Below are 21,380 nucleotides of genomic sequence, written 5' to 3' on the forward strand. Positions count from 1 at the left end.
AACTTTGTTTGGGCAGGAAAAACAACACAACATTGTTTCAGAAAATAATGACAAACCATTTCATAACCAGTTTACAACTGGCTTTAGATATTTCATAACAGTCCTAGCCAGTTACGTCATCACATCACATGACGTGGATAAGGGAGTGTGTTTGTTGGTCATCCACAAAATGGGACTTTATTTATTTCTAGAAAATGATCAAGTATTTAATATTGATTGCACAGAATGAATCATGTTTAAGCAATTGCAGAGCCAAATGTCTTAGAGCTGCCAAGCAGGAAGTATTGCTCAACAACTTTCTGCCAACAAAAGAGGATACCAATCACAAAATGGTACATGTGACATGCTATTGTGGTTGGTAACCTTATTCTGGTAAGCATACCTGTTCTGTGCTTAGCTACTACTTGTGCTTCAAAGCAGCTCTTTGAGTTTGTGCCCTGGTTTAGTAAGATGTGTACAGGAAGAACTGATAATTTGACCAGCAAATCGTCAACTCTTTTACAATAAGACACCAGTCCTGGAATTGCATTTAAGAGTGCCACAACTTTCGTGGAGAAACAAAGGTTTCTTTTGGATTATTGTGGCGATCATTAGGAAATCTTGCCGGGAATGCAAGTGGCCTCTGCAAAAACTTCCAGACCTGTTAAGCTATGCTAACAGATTTGTCTTTTTCATAAACTACAGTAGCTACGAAACAAATGCAGCAGTATTCTTGGCCTTCTTAAGAGGGTGTCCATAATCTTCAATATTGTCGCAGTTGTACAGAGTGTACTAACACGATTATCATGAACGATGGTGATGTTTTTAACATCTTTGAAAAGCTTTCTCTGTACTACCACGACAATACATTAATAATGAACAGCCCTTTACATCAGAAAGTTAGTGAATACAATGTTGACTTCATTAACAGCTAAGTAAATGGCAGCAATGTTTGAATCTTCGCAGTTTTTATGAATATCAAAATAATTTTCAATGAAAACTTGTTTTTTTTTAAACGACAAAAGAAACAAACAGACAAACTTTAACAAATCTTTAACAAGAAAACAAAACAATGACAAACCATACAAAAAACTGACCTTTTGAAAAGCAGTTCCACAAAGAGAAATTAACTCGTAAAAATTTTACTTGAAAGAAAATGACCTATTTGACAAAATGATCTATACATAAAAGATCTCAACTTAAACTGAAGTGAACACTAATTTCAGGTCTATAAGACTTTAACAATTAGTTCCTCATTCCTCAAGTGAATTATGATATGAGATGAAATGTCACTAATTGTTTAGTCTAAGACCGACTGACCAAAATGATGCTATGAACACAAACATATTATTTAAAGGCTTGCATATAATGGTATCTTGCCAATAATTGTTTGTTGAAATACATGCAATGTGAAGCATACAAAAATGAAAAAGTGTGAAAACTTGGCGTCAATGTATGTAGTAAGTTTGTTTAAAAACGAAAATACTACAGAAGAAAAAAAAAACCTCAGTGGGATGGTGAATTTCAGCTTTCCACCAGTTTTATATTTTTGACTTATCATTTTTTTTTTTTTTTTGCTTTACTCCCCGTGGAGATGCACAGCAGTGAACTAATATTTCAAAATAAATTCTTTTTCTTGAGCAAAATTCAGTGTAGGGTGGGGCACAGTCGAAGCGGTTTGCCTCACACTGCTATCTTACTGGTGTTTGGGACTCATCAAGTGGAGTTTTCAATAATTTACTTAGCATTTGTGTGTTTTTATTATGGATGTGTTCCGGGTTCAAACCCTGTGAAAGAATTTACCAAAATCGGGGACATTCAGAAATATTGCAATATAACAATCATCCTCTTCTGAAGGAGAACTGATTAAAAAAAAGAAGCACCAAACACGTGACCGATGACAATATTGGCTTAAGAACAAGAAAACAAATAAACAGTTCCCTCACCGTATGTCAAAATACAAAAAAACGTAGAAAACATTTCATTAATCCCTTGCAGGCTTCTTAAAAAACCTGGAGGGAAGAAACTGGCATATAACTTTTATCATAGAAGATTTCAGTCTAATTAAACTGCACATGAGTTGGTATCAGATGATAATATAACACAAACAATTTCAACCAGCCAGAGTCCAAAGTTGGCTTCACTTTCCGAATGGTGTTTGTTCACAGGTTGACCTTTTACAACACTCGCCCGACAAAAGCTCCACTTTGTTGTTTTTTGTTTTGGATCATGCTTAGGAGAAACTGTAGGCTTAAACGATTACTTACACACAAATTCATTTGGTTGAGAGCTATTTAGTTTCGATAAGGGCTGTCAAAAGCTTGCCATAAGCTACAATCCTTCTCGTACATAGATGTGCGACTCCCTCCGGTACAGTTTTCTCTTTATGAGTTTATAAGAGGACTTTACGACAGTGGGCTTCTCCGATGAGTTTCTGAGATAAGTTTGAAGTTTACTGATAAGCCACCTCGGGGTTTCTTTAGAGAGCACCAGTACAATCTCAAACGTTGTGACGGTGGATGGATCCACGGTGATCTTCCCGACACGTTCGCAAAGCTCTCCATCCTCGAAGATGACGGAGATGGTGCATCCGCGTACCCCGCAAGGTTCGTCTAGTGACATACGCATGATGTCATCGGCGACTCTCTGGGGTAGATCTTCGGGGACGAGGAGCTTGCTTGGCTGCTTTTTCTCCCGGGCAACTCGGAGACAATCCAGGAGCATGGATGCAACAAACTGACTCATCTTCACCTCTTGCAAGTCATCTACTCCATTGTCGTAGTCATCGTCCATTGTGTCTGAATCTGTATGGGATTAAAACAAAGGCAGAAACACATGTTAAGTATTGTGCAATTGAATATACAACAATAAAAGGTTGAAGCAGAAACAATTTGCAACTCCACCCTAAAAGAAAATTACGAGGGAAAAATCAAACCCAAAGCAAAAATTGACTCACCATCCAGTTCACTTTGAAAAACACTGTCGGAGTTATAATAAAAGACCATTGTGAAACCACCATTCATAAATTTCACTCCAGAAAAAACAGCCTCACTATAAAGTGTCAAGGACCTGAATGGCTCAAGTCAACTTTCAGAGCTAGTGGTGCTACACACACTCCAGTGATCAGCTGAATAGTATTATGATGTAATTGATTGATCACTCATCAGTCATGTGATTGCACAGGGACAGGTCATGTGAGAGGTTGCATGTGGTGTGTACCTTTTATGGTATGAGTAAGAGTAGTCACACACAAGCGCGTTATCACAAAGCCAGTGGCTTAGCCAAGCAGGATCTTCCATGCTGGCTGTTGAGAGGAAGAACTGTTATTGCACAAATTTGCAAACTAACATCGAAAATTGCAGGAAGCTAGTTGTATCCTGTACTGAAGTTAGTGGTTAAAGTTTTGTTCATTGCGCAAACTGAAAGCTTAATTGCACATGTACAAACTCTCAAGTGATTATACCATGCAGTGCAGGTATCCTAGTTACTTTTTTTAAAAACATGCCACAGGTAACTATCAGAATTGGTTTTAATCTTGAGCCAAATTCAACTCCTATCTAGTTTTTAATGCAGCACATATTTGTTAAACATGATAGTTTGCAACTTTGCATGCAAGCCTTAAAAAAAATATTTGAATAAAACAAAAGGTCAGTACTTCAAGTTTGAAATTTAACACAATAATAGGCTTTGGATTGGAAACGGACTATACTGACAATAGATTGTATATAGTACGATCGTATAGTACCAGTACAACCATCACATAGGAATACCAAACACAAAATGTGTTATGAAGTATGTATTGAGTTTTGTATTGATGTAATAAACAAATAACAAACCGAGAGTTGAAGTTTAAAGGATTATGCAGGTATGAAAAGGCGGCGTGTAAAAATGATTGACGTTTATTATAAACACAGATGGATTTAACTGAATTTAAAATGTAGATCTTTGTTCATAGATATTCATACCAATTATGACTTTCTTTCTTCAATACTAGTTTGTAAAATGTTCTTCAAAGTGTTTAAAAGTTGTTTGCACCCTCTCTGTTTGATCACCCTTTCGGTCAATTTAGAACCAACCCAAGCCCCAGGTCATTTTTTTTGACCTCACCAAATTTCCAAGGGGTCAATTTCCACCATAAACTTAGCTGACCAATCAGCACTCAGTAGTGGAGTGCAAACAACTCCGAGGAGGTCATTATGACCCGGCTTCAGTTTCTTCCAAAATTCTTGCCTTGGGATTGGGGGGGGGGTGATGGTCAAGCAAATTGCAGACAAGTCTTGCAAATATTTACTTTTTTGATGTTGGATGCTTCAATGAAATCTCTTCGCTTGGTCACCCTGAAAAACTACTTCTCTGGAAATAGTTAACCTTTAATAACTTGTCTCATGGGATTTTCTCGAGTAAATCCATACATAACAATTGACTCTGACAAACCCGAGGCCATTTGTTTTTTGTGTTGGGACAGTACAAACAGTCAAATGCATGTTGTCAGGAATCAGGACTTTTTTGTTTTCAAAATTCTGGTCCAATGAACTTTTTTTAGCACCAAGCACTGTTGTCTTGTGGGGTTTTCTCCCTAATTTGAGCGTATTCTTATTTTTAACGGTTCATTACAAATACAATGCAACAGTCAACCATCAAGCAGTTGACTGTACATTCAAATGTGTCTAAAGGGTAAACTCTCCATGAAATTTTGAACAATAGAAACGAAAATAGATACTTTGACCTTGTCAAGTAAGTAAATTTTGAAGCCCCATTTTCCTGGGGCACTGTGAGTGGATTAAATCAAACTCAGAACAATAGGAGACTTTCCAACGCTAGGTGGCAGCAGACATACCGGGTAAATTTCCATTGTTTACGTAGTTCTGAACATGCGCATAATTCTGAGAACAATGGATTTACCCGGTAAGTCTGCTGCCCTCTATCGTCCCAGAAAGTCTCCCATTGAATCACACTCTTCAGAGTAGAATGTCTGGACAGGTGTTTCCTGTAGTTCGGCACAGCAGTTAACACATATCCTCTCTCATCCAGGACCACTAAAATAACACTGAAAGCTCAAAACTACAGAACAAGCTTTCGATTGGAATTCGGTTTCAATATGTCTTTACCACTTTTGCAGAAAGTGCAAAATGCAAACAGATACTAAGAAGGTAGTGGGGTTGAATTACTTTACATGTATAGAATGATTTTTGAGGAGTAAGGGAAGTTCTGAACAATTCACTAACAAAATGTTGTGCCACGATACAAAAAGCAAGCTGCAACGGAAAGCGAAAGTGGGGAGATAACTGAACAAAACTGTTAATTATGGTAATATGCATATTATGTAGATGAGGAGCATTCCACTTTAACCAGCATAAATCTATGTCTCTTTTAACACACTAAACATGTGCTGCACAGCATCCAGGCAAGCGATAATTTGATCAATATTAACAAGGGTCAAACAGCTGCTGCTGCACACTCTTAACCACAGAGTCTTCTGGAATGAAGGGGCATTACTGCCTGCAAGCCAATCAGCAGTGCCTGGCAACAGCATCTGCATTTGTCTGCCTATCGCAGCAAGGCGCTGGGAGCATCATTATCATTTTTCCCCCTCATCCACAAATCCCAGGGATGGCATCCGAAGTTACTTAGGTCTGTACAGAGGAAACGGGGATCTTGCACTTTTGTCAAAGGGGTAGAGTAGAGTGTTTTGTCTTTTATAAATTAAACTTTTTTTGCAGGCTATGTCACTGGGGATGTGACAAACAGTATTTTAAGTATGGATTGCTTTCGAAGAAATGTGGTGGTTTTTAGTTGTTTTAGTCGAAGGCGGGTACTAATCCGCAAGTATTGTGGTGAAATGTTAAAAGCAAATGCCAATTATGAGCATAGCCTAAGTTTGTCAGTGAGCGGATCTATTTGGATCAAAAAGGGATGGACTGAAAATTTTCAATGAATAAAATAAATAAAATATTTAACGATTGATCTTCCATTGACATTTCTTTTTGATTAAACCTATATACTTTCGAAGAAATGTGGTGTTTTTTTTAGTTGTTTTTGTCAAAGGCGGGTACTAATACGCAAATATTTTTTTGAAATGTTACAAGCAAATTTATGCAAAGTGGGTAGGCCAAGTTTGCCAGTGAGCGGATCTATTTGGATCAAAAAGGGATCGACAAAACATTTTTAATGAATAAAATTAATTTAAAGTAACATTTTATTTATCTTCTATTGAGATATAGTTTTTTATTGAACCTATTTTTGAGTTGTTAAAAACATGTTGTCAGTTAAGCATTGCCAATTCAGAGTGCAAAAGTATACAAAAAAAGGTTTGTTCACAAGTGTTGGATACTAATACGGATTTTTGTGTCCTAGTAATAAATTTGAAAAAGGGTATTTTTTTAAGTGATATAATGCAGAATCAGATGTTTGGTTCAAACACTTCAGCAACTGTACTTTGACATCATACGATGTTCGGCCCACACTGATCTTGTTTGCTAAATGGGAAGATCGGGGGCCAGACAGGCTCTTGTCCAATAAGCGTTTCAGGATGGCAATTATCGTCTAAATCTTAACGAATGTGATAGCGTTTGGATATTGATCTCTGCCATAACAGGACAACGTTCCAGTTACAACGACCCTCAATTTACACAATGTTTGAGAGGTTTTAACAGATAAATTGTCCGATAAATTTAATGATTTGAAGTCTGCCACATGACTCATTAACAGGTCTTTATTGACGCATACTTTTTCAGATTAAAATTATTATCTAACTAACAAATAGTGAGACCATGTATGGCGATGCTTTACACATGGACTTGAAACTACAGTATCACAAGTCCAGGGGAACAAAGAGTTAGGACTAGTCCTAGGAGATATACAAATTGCATGGATAGTCCTAGGTTAGGACCAGTAACTGGTCCTAACTCAAGATAAGACTAGTCCTAACTCTTTGTGAAATCCACCCCAGAACTTTTATTTAGTAATCGACCAATAACCTCAAAACACCCCTAAAGCTATAGTTGGTTGGTTGTTTAAAAAAATTGTTTGCTCATTATTATTGATTCAGATTTAAAGTTGTCGGTATTGTGAAAACTGTTGTTAAAGGTCCAGTGAAAACTGTATGGTTCAAACTTTCAGGAAATTCACACCCTGGTCTGGGTACGGGACCCACTATATTTCTGGAAAAATATCCCTCACTTTTTTGTGCAAATTTGTTTTTACCATTATTTCACTGTTACGAAGTGGCCACATGACACTGAAAAAAGAAATGTTTAACAAACTACAATAATATTAACATAATCCTAATTTCCTTGTAAGCTGTACATGTATACTGCCGTGGTAAATTCTACAAATAATTGAGACTAAAATAAGTTTGACAAACGAAACCATAAACAAGTTTGGTGAACTATATAAATGCGTGGTGGGTGAGAAGAAACGGAACCACGTAAAAAGAAGAACAGACGACATATCCGCTAAATTGAACACGATATTACCTTTGTAATGAGTCTATTTTTAGCTACTTTACTTATGACTCTTCAAGCGTTTCTCAATCTCAGTTGAACAATAAATTTAGCTGAAAGGACAAGAATTGCGAAATCCCCTGGCAGTCACAGCCGGACAATGGCGCTCGGATTGAGTCACGACTTGCCCACGTATTGGGCAATCCCCCGGCCGTGCGTTGACTGACAAAGCCCATGTACACCGTGCATGCACAAAAATTAACCACAAACATACAAAAAGGCATGGAAAAGCTTATGAAAAACTCACCTAAATAACCGTTTGAGCACCTCCGAACTGTCTCTATGACTAGGTTAGGCTCTGGACACCTCTGGTTTTCTCGGCTGTCAATCCTCTCACCAACTTTAAGGAGAATTTTCTGCAAAATCTTGAAGGCACCTGGCTGATGACAGTTGTTGGAATTCAGTGGCAAATCCATAACGCCATCCAAAGAAGACATGGAATGTCGAGGAAAATGAATGATTTTTAACGATTAAACGTTGACAAGCAAAATACACTCTCAACTGAATAGATGATACGAGTGTGTTGGATACCGAATTTCAAATATAACTCGAAAAAGTGGCTTCGGAAAGTACACGAAAATCAGTGATAATATGTTGTACAATCACTCCACCAACCCCTGGTTCGTCTTGCAACACACTTCAACCAGCTGATCGGCTGCACGAAATTTCAGCTGAACAGGGGCTTTTTATACTCGCAAGGACGTCATCCAATCAATTATTCCTTATTTGGTGAAAAGGGTGGAGTTAGCTCCTTTTTACTTAGAATAGAATGCCCTGCATTAACCAATCACAGCAATGAATTCCTGTATCTGAGAGGCGGCTCATGAATAAAGGTCAAATGTTAATTTAGACCAATGGGAGCCAAGAACTTTGTCCTTGCAAAATGCATGAAATGATGGTCTACGTGTCTGACGTCAAGTAAACCTTGTGTGTACGTTGTGATGGGAATAAACAATAACTGGAAAAGAATGAGTCGGGGGATTGCTCGTTTTAGCTGGCTTGAATGTCATTGACACTTCGCGCTCTGCATGCACTGTGGGTTGCCCATTGTATTCATGAAAAATGAAACTTCGGGAAAACATAAGCAGCAAGAACTATAATTGTAAATTTGCTATATTTCTTTTTTAAAGCATAGGCCTACATAAAATAAAATGCAAACAGGAAATCCAGGAGGATTTGCATTTCTACTTCCAAAGTAAAATGTAGTGTTAGATAAAGCATAGGATAAAGCATGGATGTAGCAGATTAATATTTTTTTGTTCGAAAGCATTACGAGGTTTCGAAAGCTTTGACACTACTTTGTCAAGCTTTGACACTACTTTGTCAAATGTTGACAAAGTTCCCCCTCCCAAAAAGCGAACAATTTCTCAACTTCGCCCTTTGCTGATGCCCTTTCATTATATTTTGAGAATTCGAAACCTTTTGGAAAAGTATAGGATAAGCAAGTTAAGTTAAAAGGGTCGGGGTCGGGGTTGGGGTGGGGCGGAGGGGGGACGAAGGCTGCAAACACATGCCCACAACAGTACGATGCACTTCTGGGTATGCCTTCAACTGCGAAAACAACCAAAGTGTTTCACAATATAGCCATGCGTAAATTCTAGGGAAATGGTTTTCAACCCCCATAAAACCGGTTCAGTAACCGGTGTTCAAAAACACACTCATCGGCTTGTGTTCGGTATACCGGTGGGTTTCTAGGAAAATTGATAAACTACTGGCCATACATGTTATCGTAGTACCGACCCATATAACGTGCTGGGTTGAGGTGTTCGTCCACATCCAGGGTTCAAACTTCACATGGCTGTTTTATGCCCCGAAGCGACCCCGGGTCAGGTCAAGTCGAGGGGTGAAACACACGGTTTGGTTTCACCAAAAAACAAACAAAAAATCTAACATTTTGTTAGTTTTCCGAGCCTAGGCCTATAACTTCACACTTCCGAAAATGTGTCCCATTATTAAACAGTTTGAAGAAAAAAAGTCAGTTTGACCACGATGGTTTGACATGTTTGACTAACACAAGGGCCCGTGGTTTTCAGTAATTTTCCTCTCATCAGTTCAGTTCAGTTTAGTTTATTTTCCACTCTTAGAAATCAGTTGCCGTACAATGATAAACATTATGGTAGGCCTATATCCAAGCATGTTTGGTGAGAGACCCCTGATAAAAATCAATGTAACTGGGTTAAAGCATAGGGTTAAAGGATCAGGCATAATGGCAGTGATTACGTAAAAAAAGGGGGGTCACTGGACAAACACATCAGTATACAAAACAGAGCTGGAATTCTTTACCGCACAGCAGCATTACCTGTGGTGATTAGTCCAATTTAATGACAATGGACATCATTGGTAAAAAGCTGGAGAGCTGATGAGAAAGAGTTTTAGAGAAAGACTTGATTTTTTTTGGACACAGTTTTAGATCTGAGAGGGAAGGCTTTCAAGGAATCAAGGTATATTAGCGTTTTGTAAGGCATCCGAAAACAAACAAGTCTTTGCACAAAAAAAATCTTTTCTTTTTCTTGTAACTTTATGACCAATTGAGCACAAATTGTCACCGGTTTGGAATATTATTTTGTTATGCACTTGTGTTGGATTTCACAAAGTGAGTGTACTCTTTGACAATCTAAATTTACCCAGTCCTCCCTTTATGATTAATTGTAAAAAGCGGTGTCTCAAATTAAATTACGAAAATACTATTCGCTTAGCAACATAGGACTGGATTTTATTATTTATTGTTCATCCAAATAATCCGGGCTAGGCTAGTAAAAAATAATATTAATGTTTAAAAGGAAAGAGCAAGTTCCCCACACGTCCATTGTGATTAATGTTTGTGGTTTCAACAATGGGCTTTTGGGGCCGGGTGGGCGATCTCCCGCCAGCCCAAGCCCCACCGTTCTTGATCCTCAATGATTCAACAAAAGTTCAGAGGGTGCGTGATTATGATATGTTAAACTTTGCCTAAATTGTTGGCTTTTTGAAAATGGTTGCGAAATGATGTGATGAAAAGGGAAAATTATTTTGAGAGGCGAGCCTGCTATCTGATAGGGGCCATACTGCAGATACAATGAATTTATGGAGTAACATCATGATGTGATTGCAAAACAAGCATCAAGCCTGGGTTTTTAAAACTAGATGGATAGTGTTAACTGTTGATGACACCTGTTATAGGACTACCCCCCTATGCTAAAAGAAACAACGGGCAAATGAAGTGTAAAACAAGTTTATAATTGAAATTTTTTCGAAGATAGGCCCTATAAGCTAAGATGTTTCCCATCTTGAAAGCAGATGTCTTAAAACTTTAAACAATGACCTTTGCAGTTTGCTAAAACAGACCGGGAAACTTGACCTTTTACGAACTGGACTTCATTCATTGTTTAGCAATGGTCATGGCTATTTGATAAACGGGACATCAAACTGATAACAAACAATAAGGGACACTACACAAAAACTGACCCGTTAGTTCCCAAACTCCCTCTCCGTGGTGATTGAGGAAAAAGAAAAAGAAAAAAAAAACACATCTGTGCCAAATTAGAAAATAATGACACACCAAGGTAAAAACTTATAATGCACGAAGTTTGTTTGCTTTTCCACAGTGCGTTCTTCATGAATCAAGGTCTGAATGTCAAAACGTCCAGTGAAGCCAAAACGGTCACTAACAAAAATACATCAGTCCCAAACTTGCTCATTGTAAAAGATAGTCATTAGTTTAACAAATAAATCTATAAATGCCTAGGATTTGTTTAAAGGCAGTGGACACTATTGGTAATTACTCAAATTAATTATAAGCATAAAACCTTACTTGGTAATGAGTAATGGGGAGAGGTTGATAGTATATAACATTGTGAGAAACGGCTCCCTCTGAAGTGACTTAGTTTTCGAGAAATAAGCAATTTTTCACGAATTTGATTTCGAGACCTCAAGTTTAGAATTTGAGGTCTCGAAATCAAGCATCTGAAAGCACATAACTTCTTGTGATCAGGGTGTTTTTTCTTTCATTATTATCTCGCAAGTTCCATGACCAATTGAGCTCAAATTTTCACAGGTTTGTTATTTTATGCATATGTTGAGATACACCAAGTGAGAAGACTTGTCTTTGACAATTACCAATAGTGTCCACTGTCTTTAACAAAAAGATGACATGGTCAAATCTCTGAACACGAATTATAAGTCTGCTTGACCCAACATTCCCGTTAGACCGTTTGAAGCCGATGGTCACAATATTCTGTCCTACGTCCAGCTGGCCAGTGACATTGACCACAAGTTGCTCATTATTCCTCATACTTCCAATACTTTGTACACAAAACAATGATGACAATGAGCGGTATAAACATACTGGCTGACTAAAACATGACAAACAATAGGGACCGGCCCGCGACTATAGTCCCACCACAGGTGCAGAAAATGAAAGCCAATATTGTCACACTGAAAAAAAAAAAAGTTAAGGGCATTTAGAACCACCGCATGAGGCACAAACTAACTTGTCCAACTAAATGTATAGACCTGATACTTCACGGAGACAACAGAATGCGATTGCCTCCATGCCCCCTGTGTCCTTGAAATGACCTAGTAAAAACTTACAATTTCCCCATATTATAGGGTGCCTTTTACTAAGGAGAAAATGCCTTAACGCCATTGGACCCTTTCGGTAAACAGTATTGTCCAAGGCCCACACTTCGTGTATCACAACTACTATATCAAATAACAAACCTGTGGAAATTTAGGCTCAATCGGTCATCGGAGTCTGGAGAAAATAACGGGAAAACCCACCCGTGTATCCGCGCGTTTCGCCGTATCATGACATGTGTTTAAAATAAATCCGTAATTCTCGCTAACGAGAATTGATATTGTTTTACTGTTTTCTCAAAAAGTAAAGCATTTCATGGAATAATATTTCTAGGGAAGTCATTCACCATTGCCTTCTGTAAACCCTGTAAGTTATTTGTAAATCTGTGAACTTTTTTTTGTTCTGTACCGAAAGGGTCCAATGGCTTTAACCCTAACCCTTTCAAAAACGAAGCAATACAGACGTATGTAGGCCTATGTTCATTTTTTTTCCTTCTTCATATTAAAATTAGTTCAGAAAAGTAATTAACATACAAAGCGTCATGTGACTGAGTGTGCCTATTATACGGGGCTAGCTGACTGTGAACTTCAGAGTATGTGATTCATGACCAACGAACAATGGCATCTAATCGGGGCTTCAGGACTCAGTCAAAAAACCTCGCTGGAGATTTACATTCAGTGACGATCCCTTTTGATATCGAGAGCTTATATAGCCAGCGGGACCATCCAAACACCACTTCTTGTACACGGGGGTTTGGCCCATGGATTGAGCAGAAATTCCAAATCAGTGGTGACAAATTACTTGTTTTAAAAGCATTTTTTTTAATAACAAAACAAACCAGTTGGTTGGTAAGTTGTTTGCAACAGCTATATTTCTAAAAACAAAACAAAAAAACACAGACCACAGAAAGGAAATTATCTCTTTAAAGGCACATAGACATTATTGGTAATAACACTCAAAAAACTAACTTGTATAAACGAACAATGGAGAGCTGTTGTATTGATAGTATAAAACATTTTGAGAAACGGCTCCTTCTGAAGTAACGTGTTTTTTTTATAAAGAGGAAATTTGTCATCCATATAATAATAATAATAATAATAATAATAATAATAATAATAATAATAATAATAATAATAATAATAATAATAATAATATAAACAAATTATATAAAATCCTTCAGGCCTGAAACCTCTTTTAGGCATCTGAAATCACAACAATAAATGTGTAACAAGGTTTTTTTTCTTCCATTTCTCTTGCAACTATATATGACAAATGAGTCAAGATTTTCACGGATTTCTTATTTTATGCAATGTTAGGATACACTTAGTGAAAATATTCCATTGTATTTTTTGACAATATATTACCAAAAATGTGCTCGGTGCCTCGACACTTGGTTTTACACCCCATAACATTGTCTCAAAACAGTTTTCAAATTTAAAAAAGGTCTACCCACCTCCAGTTTGCCTGGTCAAATCTAAGAAAAGATAACTAACAATATATCCAGGTGGAGTGTTTGCTTTCCATCCTTGTGGTCACTATATTTATCACCACTTTTGTGCTGATCTTTAACCTCTCAAAAATATCGGCCGGTCACACCAATCTTTTTCAGATAACAGAAAATGATTTATGATATAAGTTTAGTAATTCTTTAGAATCGCACCTTGATTAAAATGACCTTTTTGATATCGATTGTACTTGAGCTGCTGTTTGAACCCACCCTATATAAAGGAAGAATCTATTGAAATTTGGGTCACTGGATTTAGGGTTGAAGAAGAAGAAGAAAAAAAACCACAAACTTCTCAAATAATTTGATTGGATAATACACGATTTACTTGAAAATGTTCACAATATTCTTGCAAGGTTGAACTGTGGATGTGGAATGTTATCAGACACTCCCGCGATTGTTTAACGTTCTGCTTAGATGTTGTTCAGTGGGTTTTATTATGATTCCATTGTGGTGTATTATGTAGTTTTCTGATTATTAATATTATTATTTATTTCAAGTAGTTTATTTATGATTGTGTGTTATTCATTTTTCCTGGATTGCATGTATTAACAAATTTCCTCCATGGTAGGATCAATAAAAATTGAAACGAATTTAATTCAATTAAACTGAATAATAAAAGCACCCGGTGAAAATCTCTATTGAATAATGTGGTTCTGAAGGAACCAGTATAGGCTCTACGTTTCGATCAGCTACTCTGGTCGTCTTCAGGAGGAGGCTCATAATTCTATACGAATCGGACATTTTGATAAATTATGTCCGATTCGTAAAAACATCAGATAAATTGCTCAGGGGAAAACAAATCAAACCAATGAAGTTTATGTGAAACAGAAACACAGAATTTTTCCAACTTCATGTCCAACCCTTTTTAAAAAACAAAAAACCGTGCACCATTCTTGTATATCGTGGTCAACAGCCAAGCTTAATCAAACTACAATAGAGAGCATACGTTCGTAAAGAAACCAATTCAGGTCTAAACTGTTAAGCTGTCTGAACATGCACCATTGTCTTTTCTCAAAATGTCCAGACAGATCAAAAAATCGTACGTGATGAATGAACACTATACAATTACCAAACAATACACGAGACCTTGCACCTTTTCAAAAGACAGAGTTATAGATTACTTTATTGTCTCCATAAATAAACAACCTTAATCCCATATTCAATAAACATGACCTTAGACTTATTGCGACATAAGACGTGCTTATGCCTTCCCTCAGTTTCTGCTTGGTTGGTTAATAAAAACTTGAATGGTTTCCTAATCGGTTACAAGGACGAGTAAAGTTAGGCTTGTGTTCCAAGTTTATTTTTGTGGCTTTTTGCAGTTTCAGAGCTTTTAAGAGAAAAGGTGCGCCTCAGATAACCGACGAGTGTTTCATGTTTAGTTTTTATCTTGAAGGCACTGGAAAAGTTGTCAAAGACCAGTGTGCTCCCTTGGTGTATATATCAACATGTCCTTAAAATAACAAATCTGTACAAAGAAATTGGTCCAATTGGTTTTCGAAGTTGCAAGAAAACAATGATGCAACACGTTACTTTGTGGTATACAATAATTTTGAGCTTTCAGATGCATATTAAAAGGCTTCCGAAATTATACCTCTTTGTCAGAAACTACGTTAGGGTTTCTCGTTACCAAGTAATTTTTATGCTAAAAATAATTTTGAGTAAATACCTATGGTGCCATGTGCGTTATATATTCAAAAAACGAGTTATCATGAAAAATGATTTGTAAAAACTTTTGCATGAAACGGTCGTTCTACAAAAGAACAGTTACTTATGTACCCAACAATCGTCGTATACAAAGTCTCGTAGGTTTGAATCTGGGGCGTTTGTGTGAAGTTTACTGGCGGCCAAGATTTCTTATCTGTCGGCTGAACAAAGTTCGTAAAAATGTTGATTTCTTTCAATATTCGATTAATATTTAATGTCTCACACACTTTGGTCATGTTTCAATATTTGTTTGACTCCCCGAACCGCAGACACATAACTGATTTGAATACAACATAAAACCCCATGTATAGTTTCATCGAGACAAACAAAAAGATGACATTAAAGAAAAAAATAAGAACAAATTTAGTCATCGTTTAGAAAATGAACAATAACACTGTGCCATTGTGCCACCCTTAAATTTAGCCCATGAGTTTCTAATTGGTATCAGCATCATCCCTATGTAAAATCTGTGTTGGAGGTAAATAATATTAGAGATCGTACAGTATTGGTTGCAATGTTTTATCATCATGTCTGTCTATTTACACAAACACTCGAGCGTTACATCGGCATACCACCTATATAACGTAACCAGATGTCGGGAGGGGGGAGGGGCGGGGGGAGGGAGGGTCACCCGATGGTCTTGAACCTATGTAGCAACGGACTTTGAACGTGTAAAACACACACACTAAGCATCGAAGGGTTTTGAGGATCTACTTGCAAAACACCCAGCAACTAATGGTGTAAAATTCAGGGGTGTGAAAAGCATTCGGCTCTCATACCGGGGAAAGAAATTCGTCCCGGGAAGTAGGTCCCCTGGGTCAGTGTGCTGTGCCCTTCAGGGTGTGCGATTTGACGGCACCCAATTGCGGTTCAAACACCGAAGTTTTCCCTTGTCGGTATTTTCATTGGTGTTGTTCTATTACCATGGTCTTTTCAAAACAAAACGATAAAAAAACTGTGAACGTTTCATGCAATCCAAATCTAGGCATTATTATTATCGCACTTTTTTCCGGAGTGGGGACACATTTTCTATGACCCGATTTGTAGTGCTTTATTGTAGAATAACCATTTTTCATTTTAAACACCAAGCGTAGAAAACTCCGACGTGCAGAACAGCAACCTTTTAACTCCAAACACATGGCCGATTTGCAAGAAGTAGGCACGTCACTGTGGTTGCAAATAGTTTACTTCCATGACTGAACTACACCCAAGAGGAAAACAAATCTCTAAACCCCAGAGAGTGACGTCAGAAGTAAAATATAAACCATTGAAAAAAAAACACTGTTTGTAAACCCACACCCGAATAAGGCGAAAACGAAAGGGCATGTAGAACTCCCAGTGAACAAGGGGTCAATCTATGACCCTTTTACAGCTGCACAATGAACGTCAACAATACGTGTTTACGATAAAAAAAAATGACTGCATTGTGAAGAAATCTAATCATTCTTTTGAACTCGTCTCAATAGAAAAAAACACTACAAATGTTGTACCTATAGTTAAAGCTCAGACAATGACAGGATTGGTGATTTTTAGAACAACAAATTCCAATCTGAAAGCTCATGGTACCAAAAATGACAAGATGTTTACGTCTGAATGACGTCGAGAAAACTTATAGCATTTTGAAGATCCTCAAAATCACCGTTGATTATTTCGATAGTACGAAAAATGGATAATGTATAGGCATATAGAATTTCCTGACGCTAGTTTTCTTTGTTGTTTTCACCGCTTTTCACCAGCCTGGTAAAGTTTTCATCGGGGGTGAAATTTTATAGGCCTGTATTGCTCATAAAAAGATAAATATGCCTACATTAATTTATTTAAATAAAACTATGTTTTAAGCAATTAATAAACATGATACGCAACGTTTCATTGGACGTGGTGTCATGGTTGCGTTTAGACCCAGGTTTAGTTGGATGGTTTGAGTACATGGAAACTAGGTTTCCCGGCCACCAACAAAAATTCATTCAAAAAACACAAAGCTCATTCAGTTTCGGTAGCAAAGGAATGCCATCAGCATTCAACAGTTAAAAGAGTGATCTGTATTAAACAGTTTAGTATTCACTAGTCAAATAGGACCATTTAAATTCATTAGGTCCCAAAATTTATTCAATTTATCATTCAGTTACAAAAGGCATAGGGAGGCTGGTCAGTCATTCAATTTAATCAGTTATAGAAAATAGGTCACTTGGTATAGGCCTATACAGTAGACTTATAGTAGAAATTCAACTGAGGAATGGTGAAAATGTATAGTCTCTAATACCTATGAAATAGAACAACTGAAACAAACCTCAAATGGAAAACGAAACTCCTTTTGAATTAATTCGAAGTCGTTTTTAAAGGCATTGGACACGTTTGGTAATTGCTAAATTTGGGATCAATTGGTCACCGAAGTCGCAAGAAAATAATGAAGTAAAAAATTAACCTTGTTGCACATTTTGTGTGTTTTCATATGACATTGAAAGTCCTTTTCATAGTCAAATAAAGTAAGAATTATCGAGAATTACCTCTTTCTCAAAAACTACGTTACTTCAAAGGGAGTCGTTTCTCGTAATTTGTTATCCGCAACTCCTCGTTATTACCAAACGTGTCCAGTGCCTATCATGAAACTGAGTTATATATTTTGATGAAATTGGCTAGTGAGAAAACCCGTAATGATAAACAGTTTTATTATAGTCTCACCTCATCAATGAAGTCCTAAAGTGCACAGGAAAAGGAAAATAAATATCAAACAGATGAGTTATTTTCAGCGAAGTTTTGAAACTTGTTCACGTTTGAAACGGAGCGGTTCTGCAGTGTGGTAAGATGACGCCGACGAATTAACTCTTTATAAACAAAATGTATTTCTAAAAACAAAAACCCAAATAATAACAACATCGTAAGATTGATCAGTAAAATATAACATCTTATCTTTGACATGAATATTGCTACTTAAGTCTAGACAATACAAAAACAAATTTCATACTTTAGGACGGACCATGAACCAAGGCGAACGGACCGAAGCAAAGTCTACTTGGCCGGTGTGCAAAACAAATGTTTTTTTTTTATATCTAGAGATTTACAGATCTTTCGATAATTAACTGAATACTTTGATTCGGAAAACCAGTGGTTGATATCTCAACGTTTCGATCACTCTTACAAAAAAGTCCTATATGTGAAATGCCTATAGCATCCATAGTATTTAAATATAGGATTCCTATTTTATAGGATCCTTATAGATTTTTTTTTTTTGGGGGGGGGGGGGGGTAGTTAAGGGAAGGGCAGTATGCTCTGGTGGTCTTCAGTAACCAAAAAAAGGAAGATACCTAAATCCCTCTACTCGGCCATTCAGTTCCTAGTTACTTCCGATTGACCAGTCTATAATGCTATAAATAGACACAATCAGACAACTCGACCTTGGGTGGAGCGGTCTGCTGTCACGAGTTATAGATTGTTCGGATGGACCCTATAAAGGCCATCACTGCCGCGGGTCCTGAGGTCCCACCCCCAAGGGGGATCGAACCTTGGACCAGACGCTGACCGTAATCAGTGGTCAGTGTCAACGCGGCCTGAAAACCAACTACATTATCCACGACCCTGGGAAAACTCACATGGTTGGTTATTTACATACAAAAGTTGCTCCGTTTTCTACCTTTGACCCCGTCGCCTCATTTTCCTGTTTTACTTTACAACGCGCCTTGGAACGAGAGTTTTGGAAATGGAATGTATCTCGACATAGTAAAAAAAAAAAAACCACTACGACACTGATAAAACAAACAACAGATATCAATTATTGTACATAGTAGAGAACCATTTCTCTTTTATTTTTTATTATTAAATTAACAATGTTTCACATTTCCGATGACAAAGAAATACGAGTAAGCAATTTCATTTTACAGCTTAACAAAAAGAAGCATTATTTGTTTTGTTTTTTAACTTAGTGATGTTTTCTGTTTCACCTCCGTAGAACGGCTGGACTAATAGCCCGCCCTCTACAGTCGTAAAATCAACAGTCTCCGACCCAACAGCAGTGCACACCTACAGATAAATATTTCAGTGATATGTATTGCCGTAGATTCAGTACAGTCAAGAAAAAAACTTATAGATATTTTTTAAAATCGTTTTCTTCAAAGGCAGAAATAGACACCTGAAAGTCAAAATCACGACTGCTATTACTTTTTGGAAGTAAAAAGACGAAAACAGATTAAGATTCACTTTATATACATAATATAAACATTAAGTATGTATAAAGTTTCTACACTTATTTTATCATGGCATTATAGTCTAAAAGTAGTCTTTGGTCAAGGCGCCACGCTGGAAGAGCAATTATCCCCTATATACATACTTGTGTTGTTATCAAGTGGTGTAGCATTTGATCGCCTTGACTGAAGACTAGACTAAATGTTGCACATAACACCAAAGTCATGATTGATTGAAAACAAAAAACAAGTAACACACCTCGGCACACATTGCAAAAGTAGCATTTAAAAACAAATTATCTATCACTGATCATATATGACATTAGAAATTGCATGGAAAAAATGTACACACTTTTGTTAAACAATTAACGACGTAATTCATTTTTGCCATTATTCAAATTCAATTAAAACACCCCCATATTTCTCTCGAAACTCACAAAAATATACATTTGTCTTGCTACATGAATAACTTACGTTAACGCACAAGGGTAGTTGCTGCCATCATTTACTTCACACAAAATAGTTTAAGAATGCTCCAAAAGTGGATAACTTTGTCTTCTTTAAACCACAAAAATCTTTACATGATTGAATTTAAAAACTGTTTGACGACTTTTAAAAGTGGCATTATAATAATATCTTATGGTCCACAACTGAAACAATGTCATGTCTCTCCATGCACTCAGGTATTATTTTGATTGCCAAGTATTGACTCGACCACTTAATGAATATTTCACTAAAATCTACCGACAAAACTTCAACAATGTCTTGAAATTAGCTGGTTTACAGTTGACACTCGTTATAAAGGGGAATGTAACAAAGTTGTACACTCAGGGCCCAATTTCAAAAAGCTGCTTAAGCACAAAAAGTAGCTAAGCATAACTATGCTTACCAGAGTAAGGTAACCAGCTAAACTACCACGTCGCATGTGCAACTTGTGACTGGTATCCTGCTCATTTCTGCTGAGCAGACGATTGATCAGCAATATTTTCTGCTAAAGCAGCTCTATGAAGTTGGCCCCATAAGTCCTTGATCTCATTTCTGCGTCTTTCTGTGTCTTTGTTATACAGTCCTCTTATAACAATTCTTCAGTTATGAAAAGGTAATTTTGCCAGTCCTTGGACAGTTGTGTGCGTAGCGGTTGATTGGTTGTATTGGGATGAGTGGAATACGGAAAAATATAGCACCTCGGCGTCCAATATCCAACGAGGCCGAAGGCAGAATTGGATATTGGACGTACGCAGACGTGCTATATTTTCCGTATTTCCATGAGCGGGCGTGTGATAACAAATTTATCTTCAAGTAAACTTGGCGCGTGACATAGAACACACAAGACGCATGTAGTGATATTAGCCGTGCAATATACATTTTTATCACCACTCCATTCTGCAGATCTGATTGGAGGATTAGCGCGTACTTGAAGATAATTCAGAATACAAGGGTATTGGAAAGGATGTGTTCTTCCAAGGTACTGTGGTGTACAGGCAGTATGCATGATGTGGCTTCAAAATTCATGATCACAAAACTTTCAACATTGAAACTTTATGATTTTTTGTTTTTAAATAGAAAATCAGAATGCTGTACCATCTCACGATTAAAAATTCTTAGTAAAATAAACCATCAGGATATGATTTTTAACTGCAGCGGAACAGATTTGAAATAGTTCTCTCTAACAGCGATTTGTTTTGACTTTGACATTTTTTATCACATTTTGCAGAGAGAGACATTCGACACAATAGAACTAGTTTTGTATACACCATCCAAATTAAATACATGTAATCATCTACAAATTCTGTAATGCTTTGAATTACATTATTTCGTTTGTACATTATATACAACAACTCTACCTGGGTGAAAAAATTTACACTTTTTTGTCTAAAATTTCTATATTTTCTTTTTACATTAAAACACAAGACAGTAACAAATCTTCTCTACACATTTCAAATTTCATCAAATTC

General features: G+C 37.0%; 1 protein-coding gene across 2 annotated transcripts; it reads right to left on the reverse strand.

Moving 5' to 3' along the window:
* Positions 1-1,539: 1,539 nt before the first annotated feature.
* Positions 1,540-8,127, reverse strand: LOC117303808 (DNA damage-inducible transcript 4-like protein). 2 transcript variants are annotated; one of them, XM_033788169.1, is made up of 2 exons: positions 7,729-8,127; positions 1,540-2,783 (listed from the first exon to the last, which is right to left on the reverse strand). In XM_033788169.1, exons 1-2 carry the CDS (start codon positions 7,916-7,918, stop codon positions 2,311-2,313), a joined length of 663 nt encoding a protein of 220 aa, XP_033644060.1. In that variant the 5' UTR covers positions 7,919-8,127; the 3' UTR covers positions 1,540-2,310. The 2 variants fall into 2 exon arrangements, with proteins under 2 accessions (XP_033644060.1, XP_033644061.1); XM_033788170.1 differs by lacking the exon at positions 7,729-8,127 and adding an exon at positions 2,936-3,096.
* Between the last annotated feature and the right edge of the window lie 13,253 nt (positions 8,128-21,380).

Source organism: Asterias rubens, chromosome 20, assembly GCF_902459465.1.
Source record: "Asterias rubens chromosome 20, eAstRub1.3, whole genome shotgun sequence".
NCBI lineage: Eukaryota > Metazoa > Echinodermata > Asteroidea > Forcipulatida > Asteriidae > Asterias > Asterias rubens.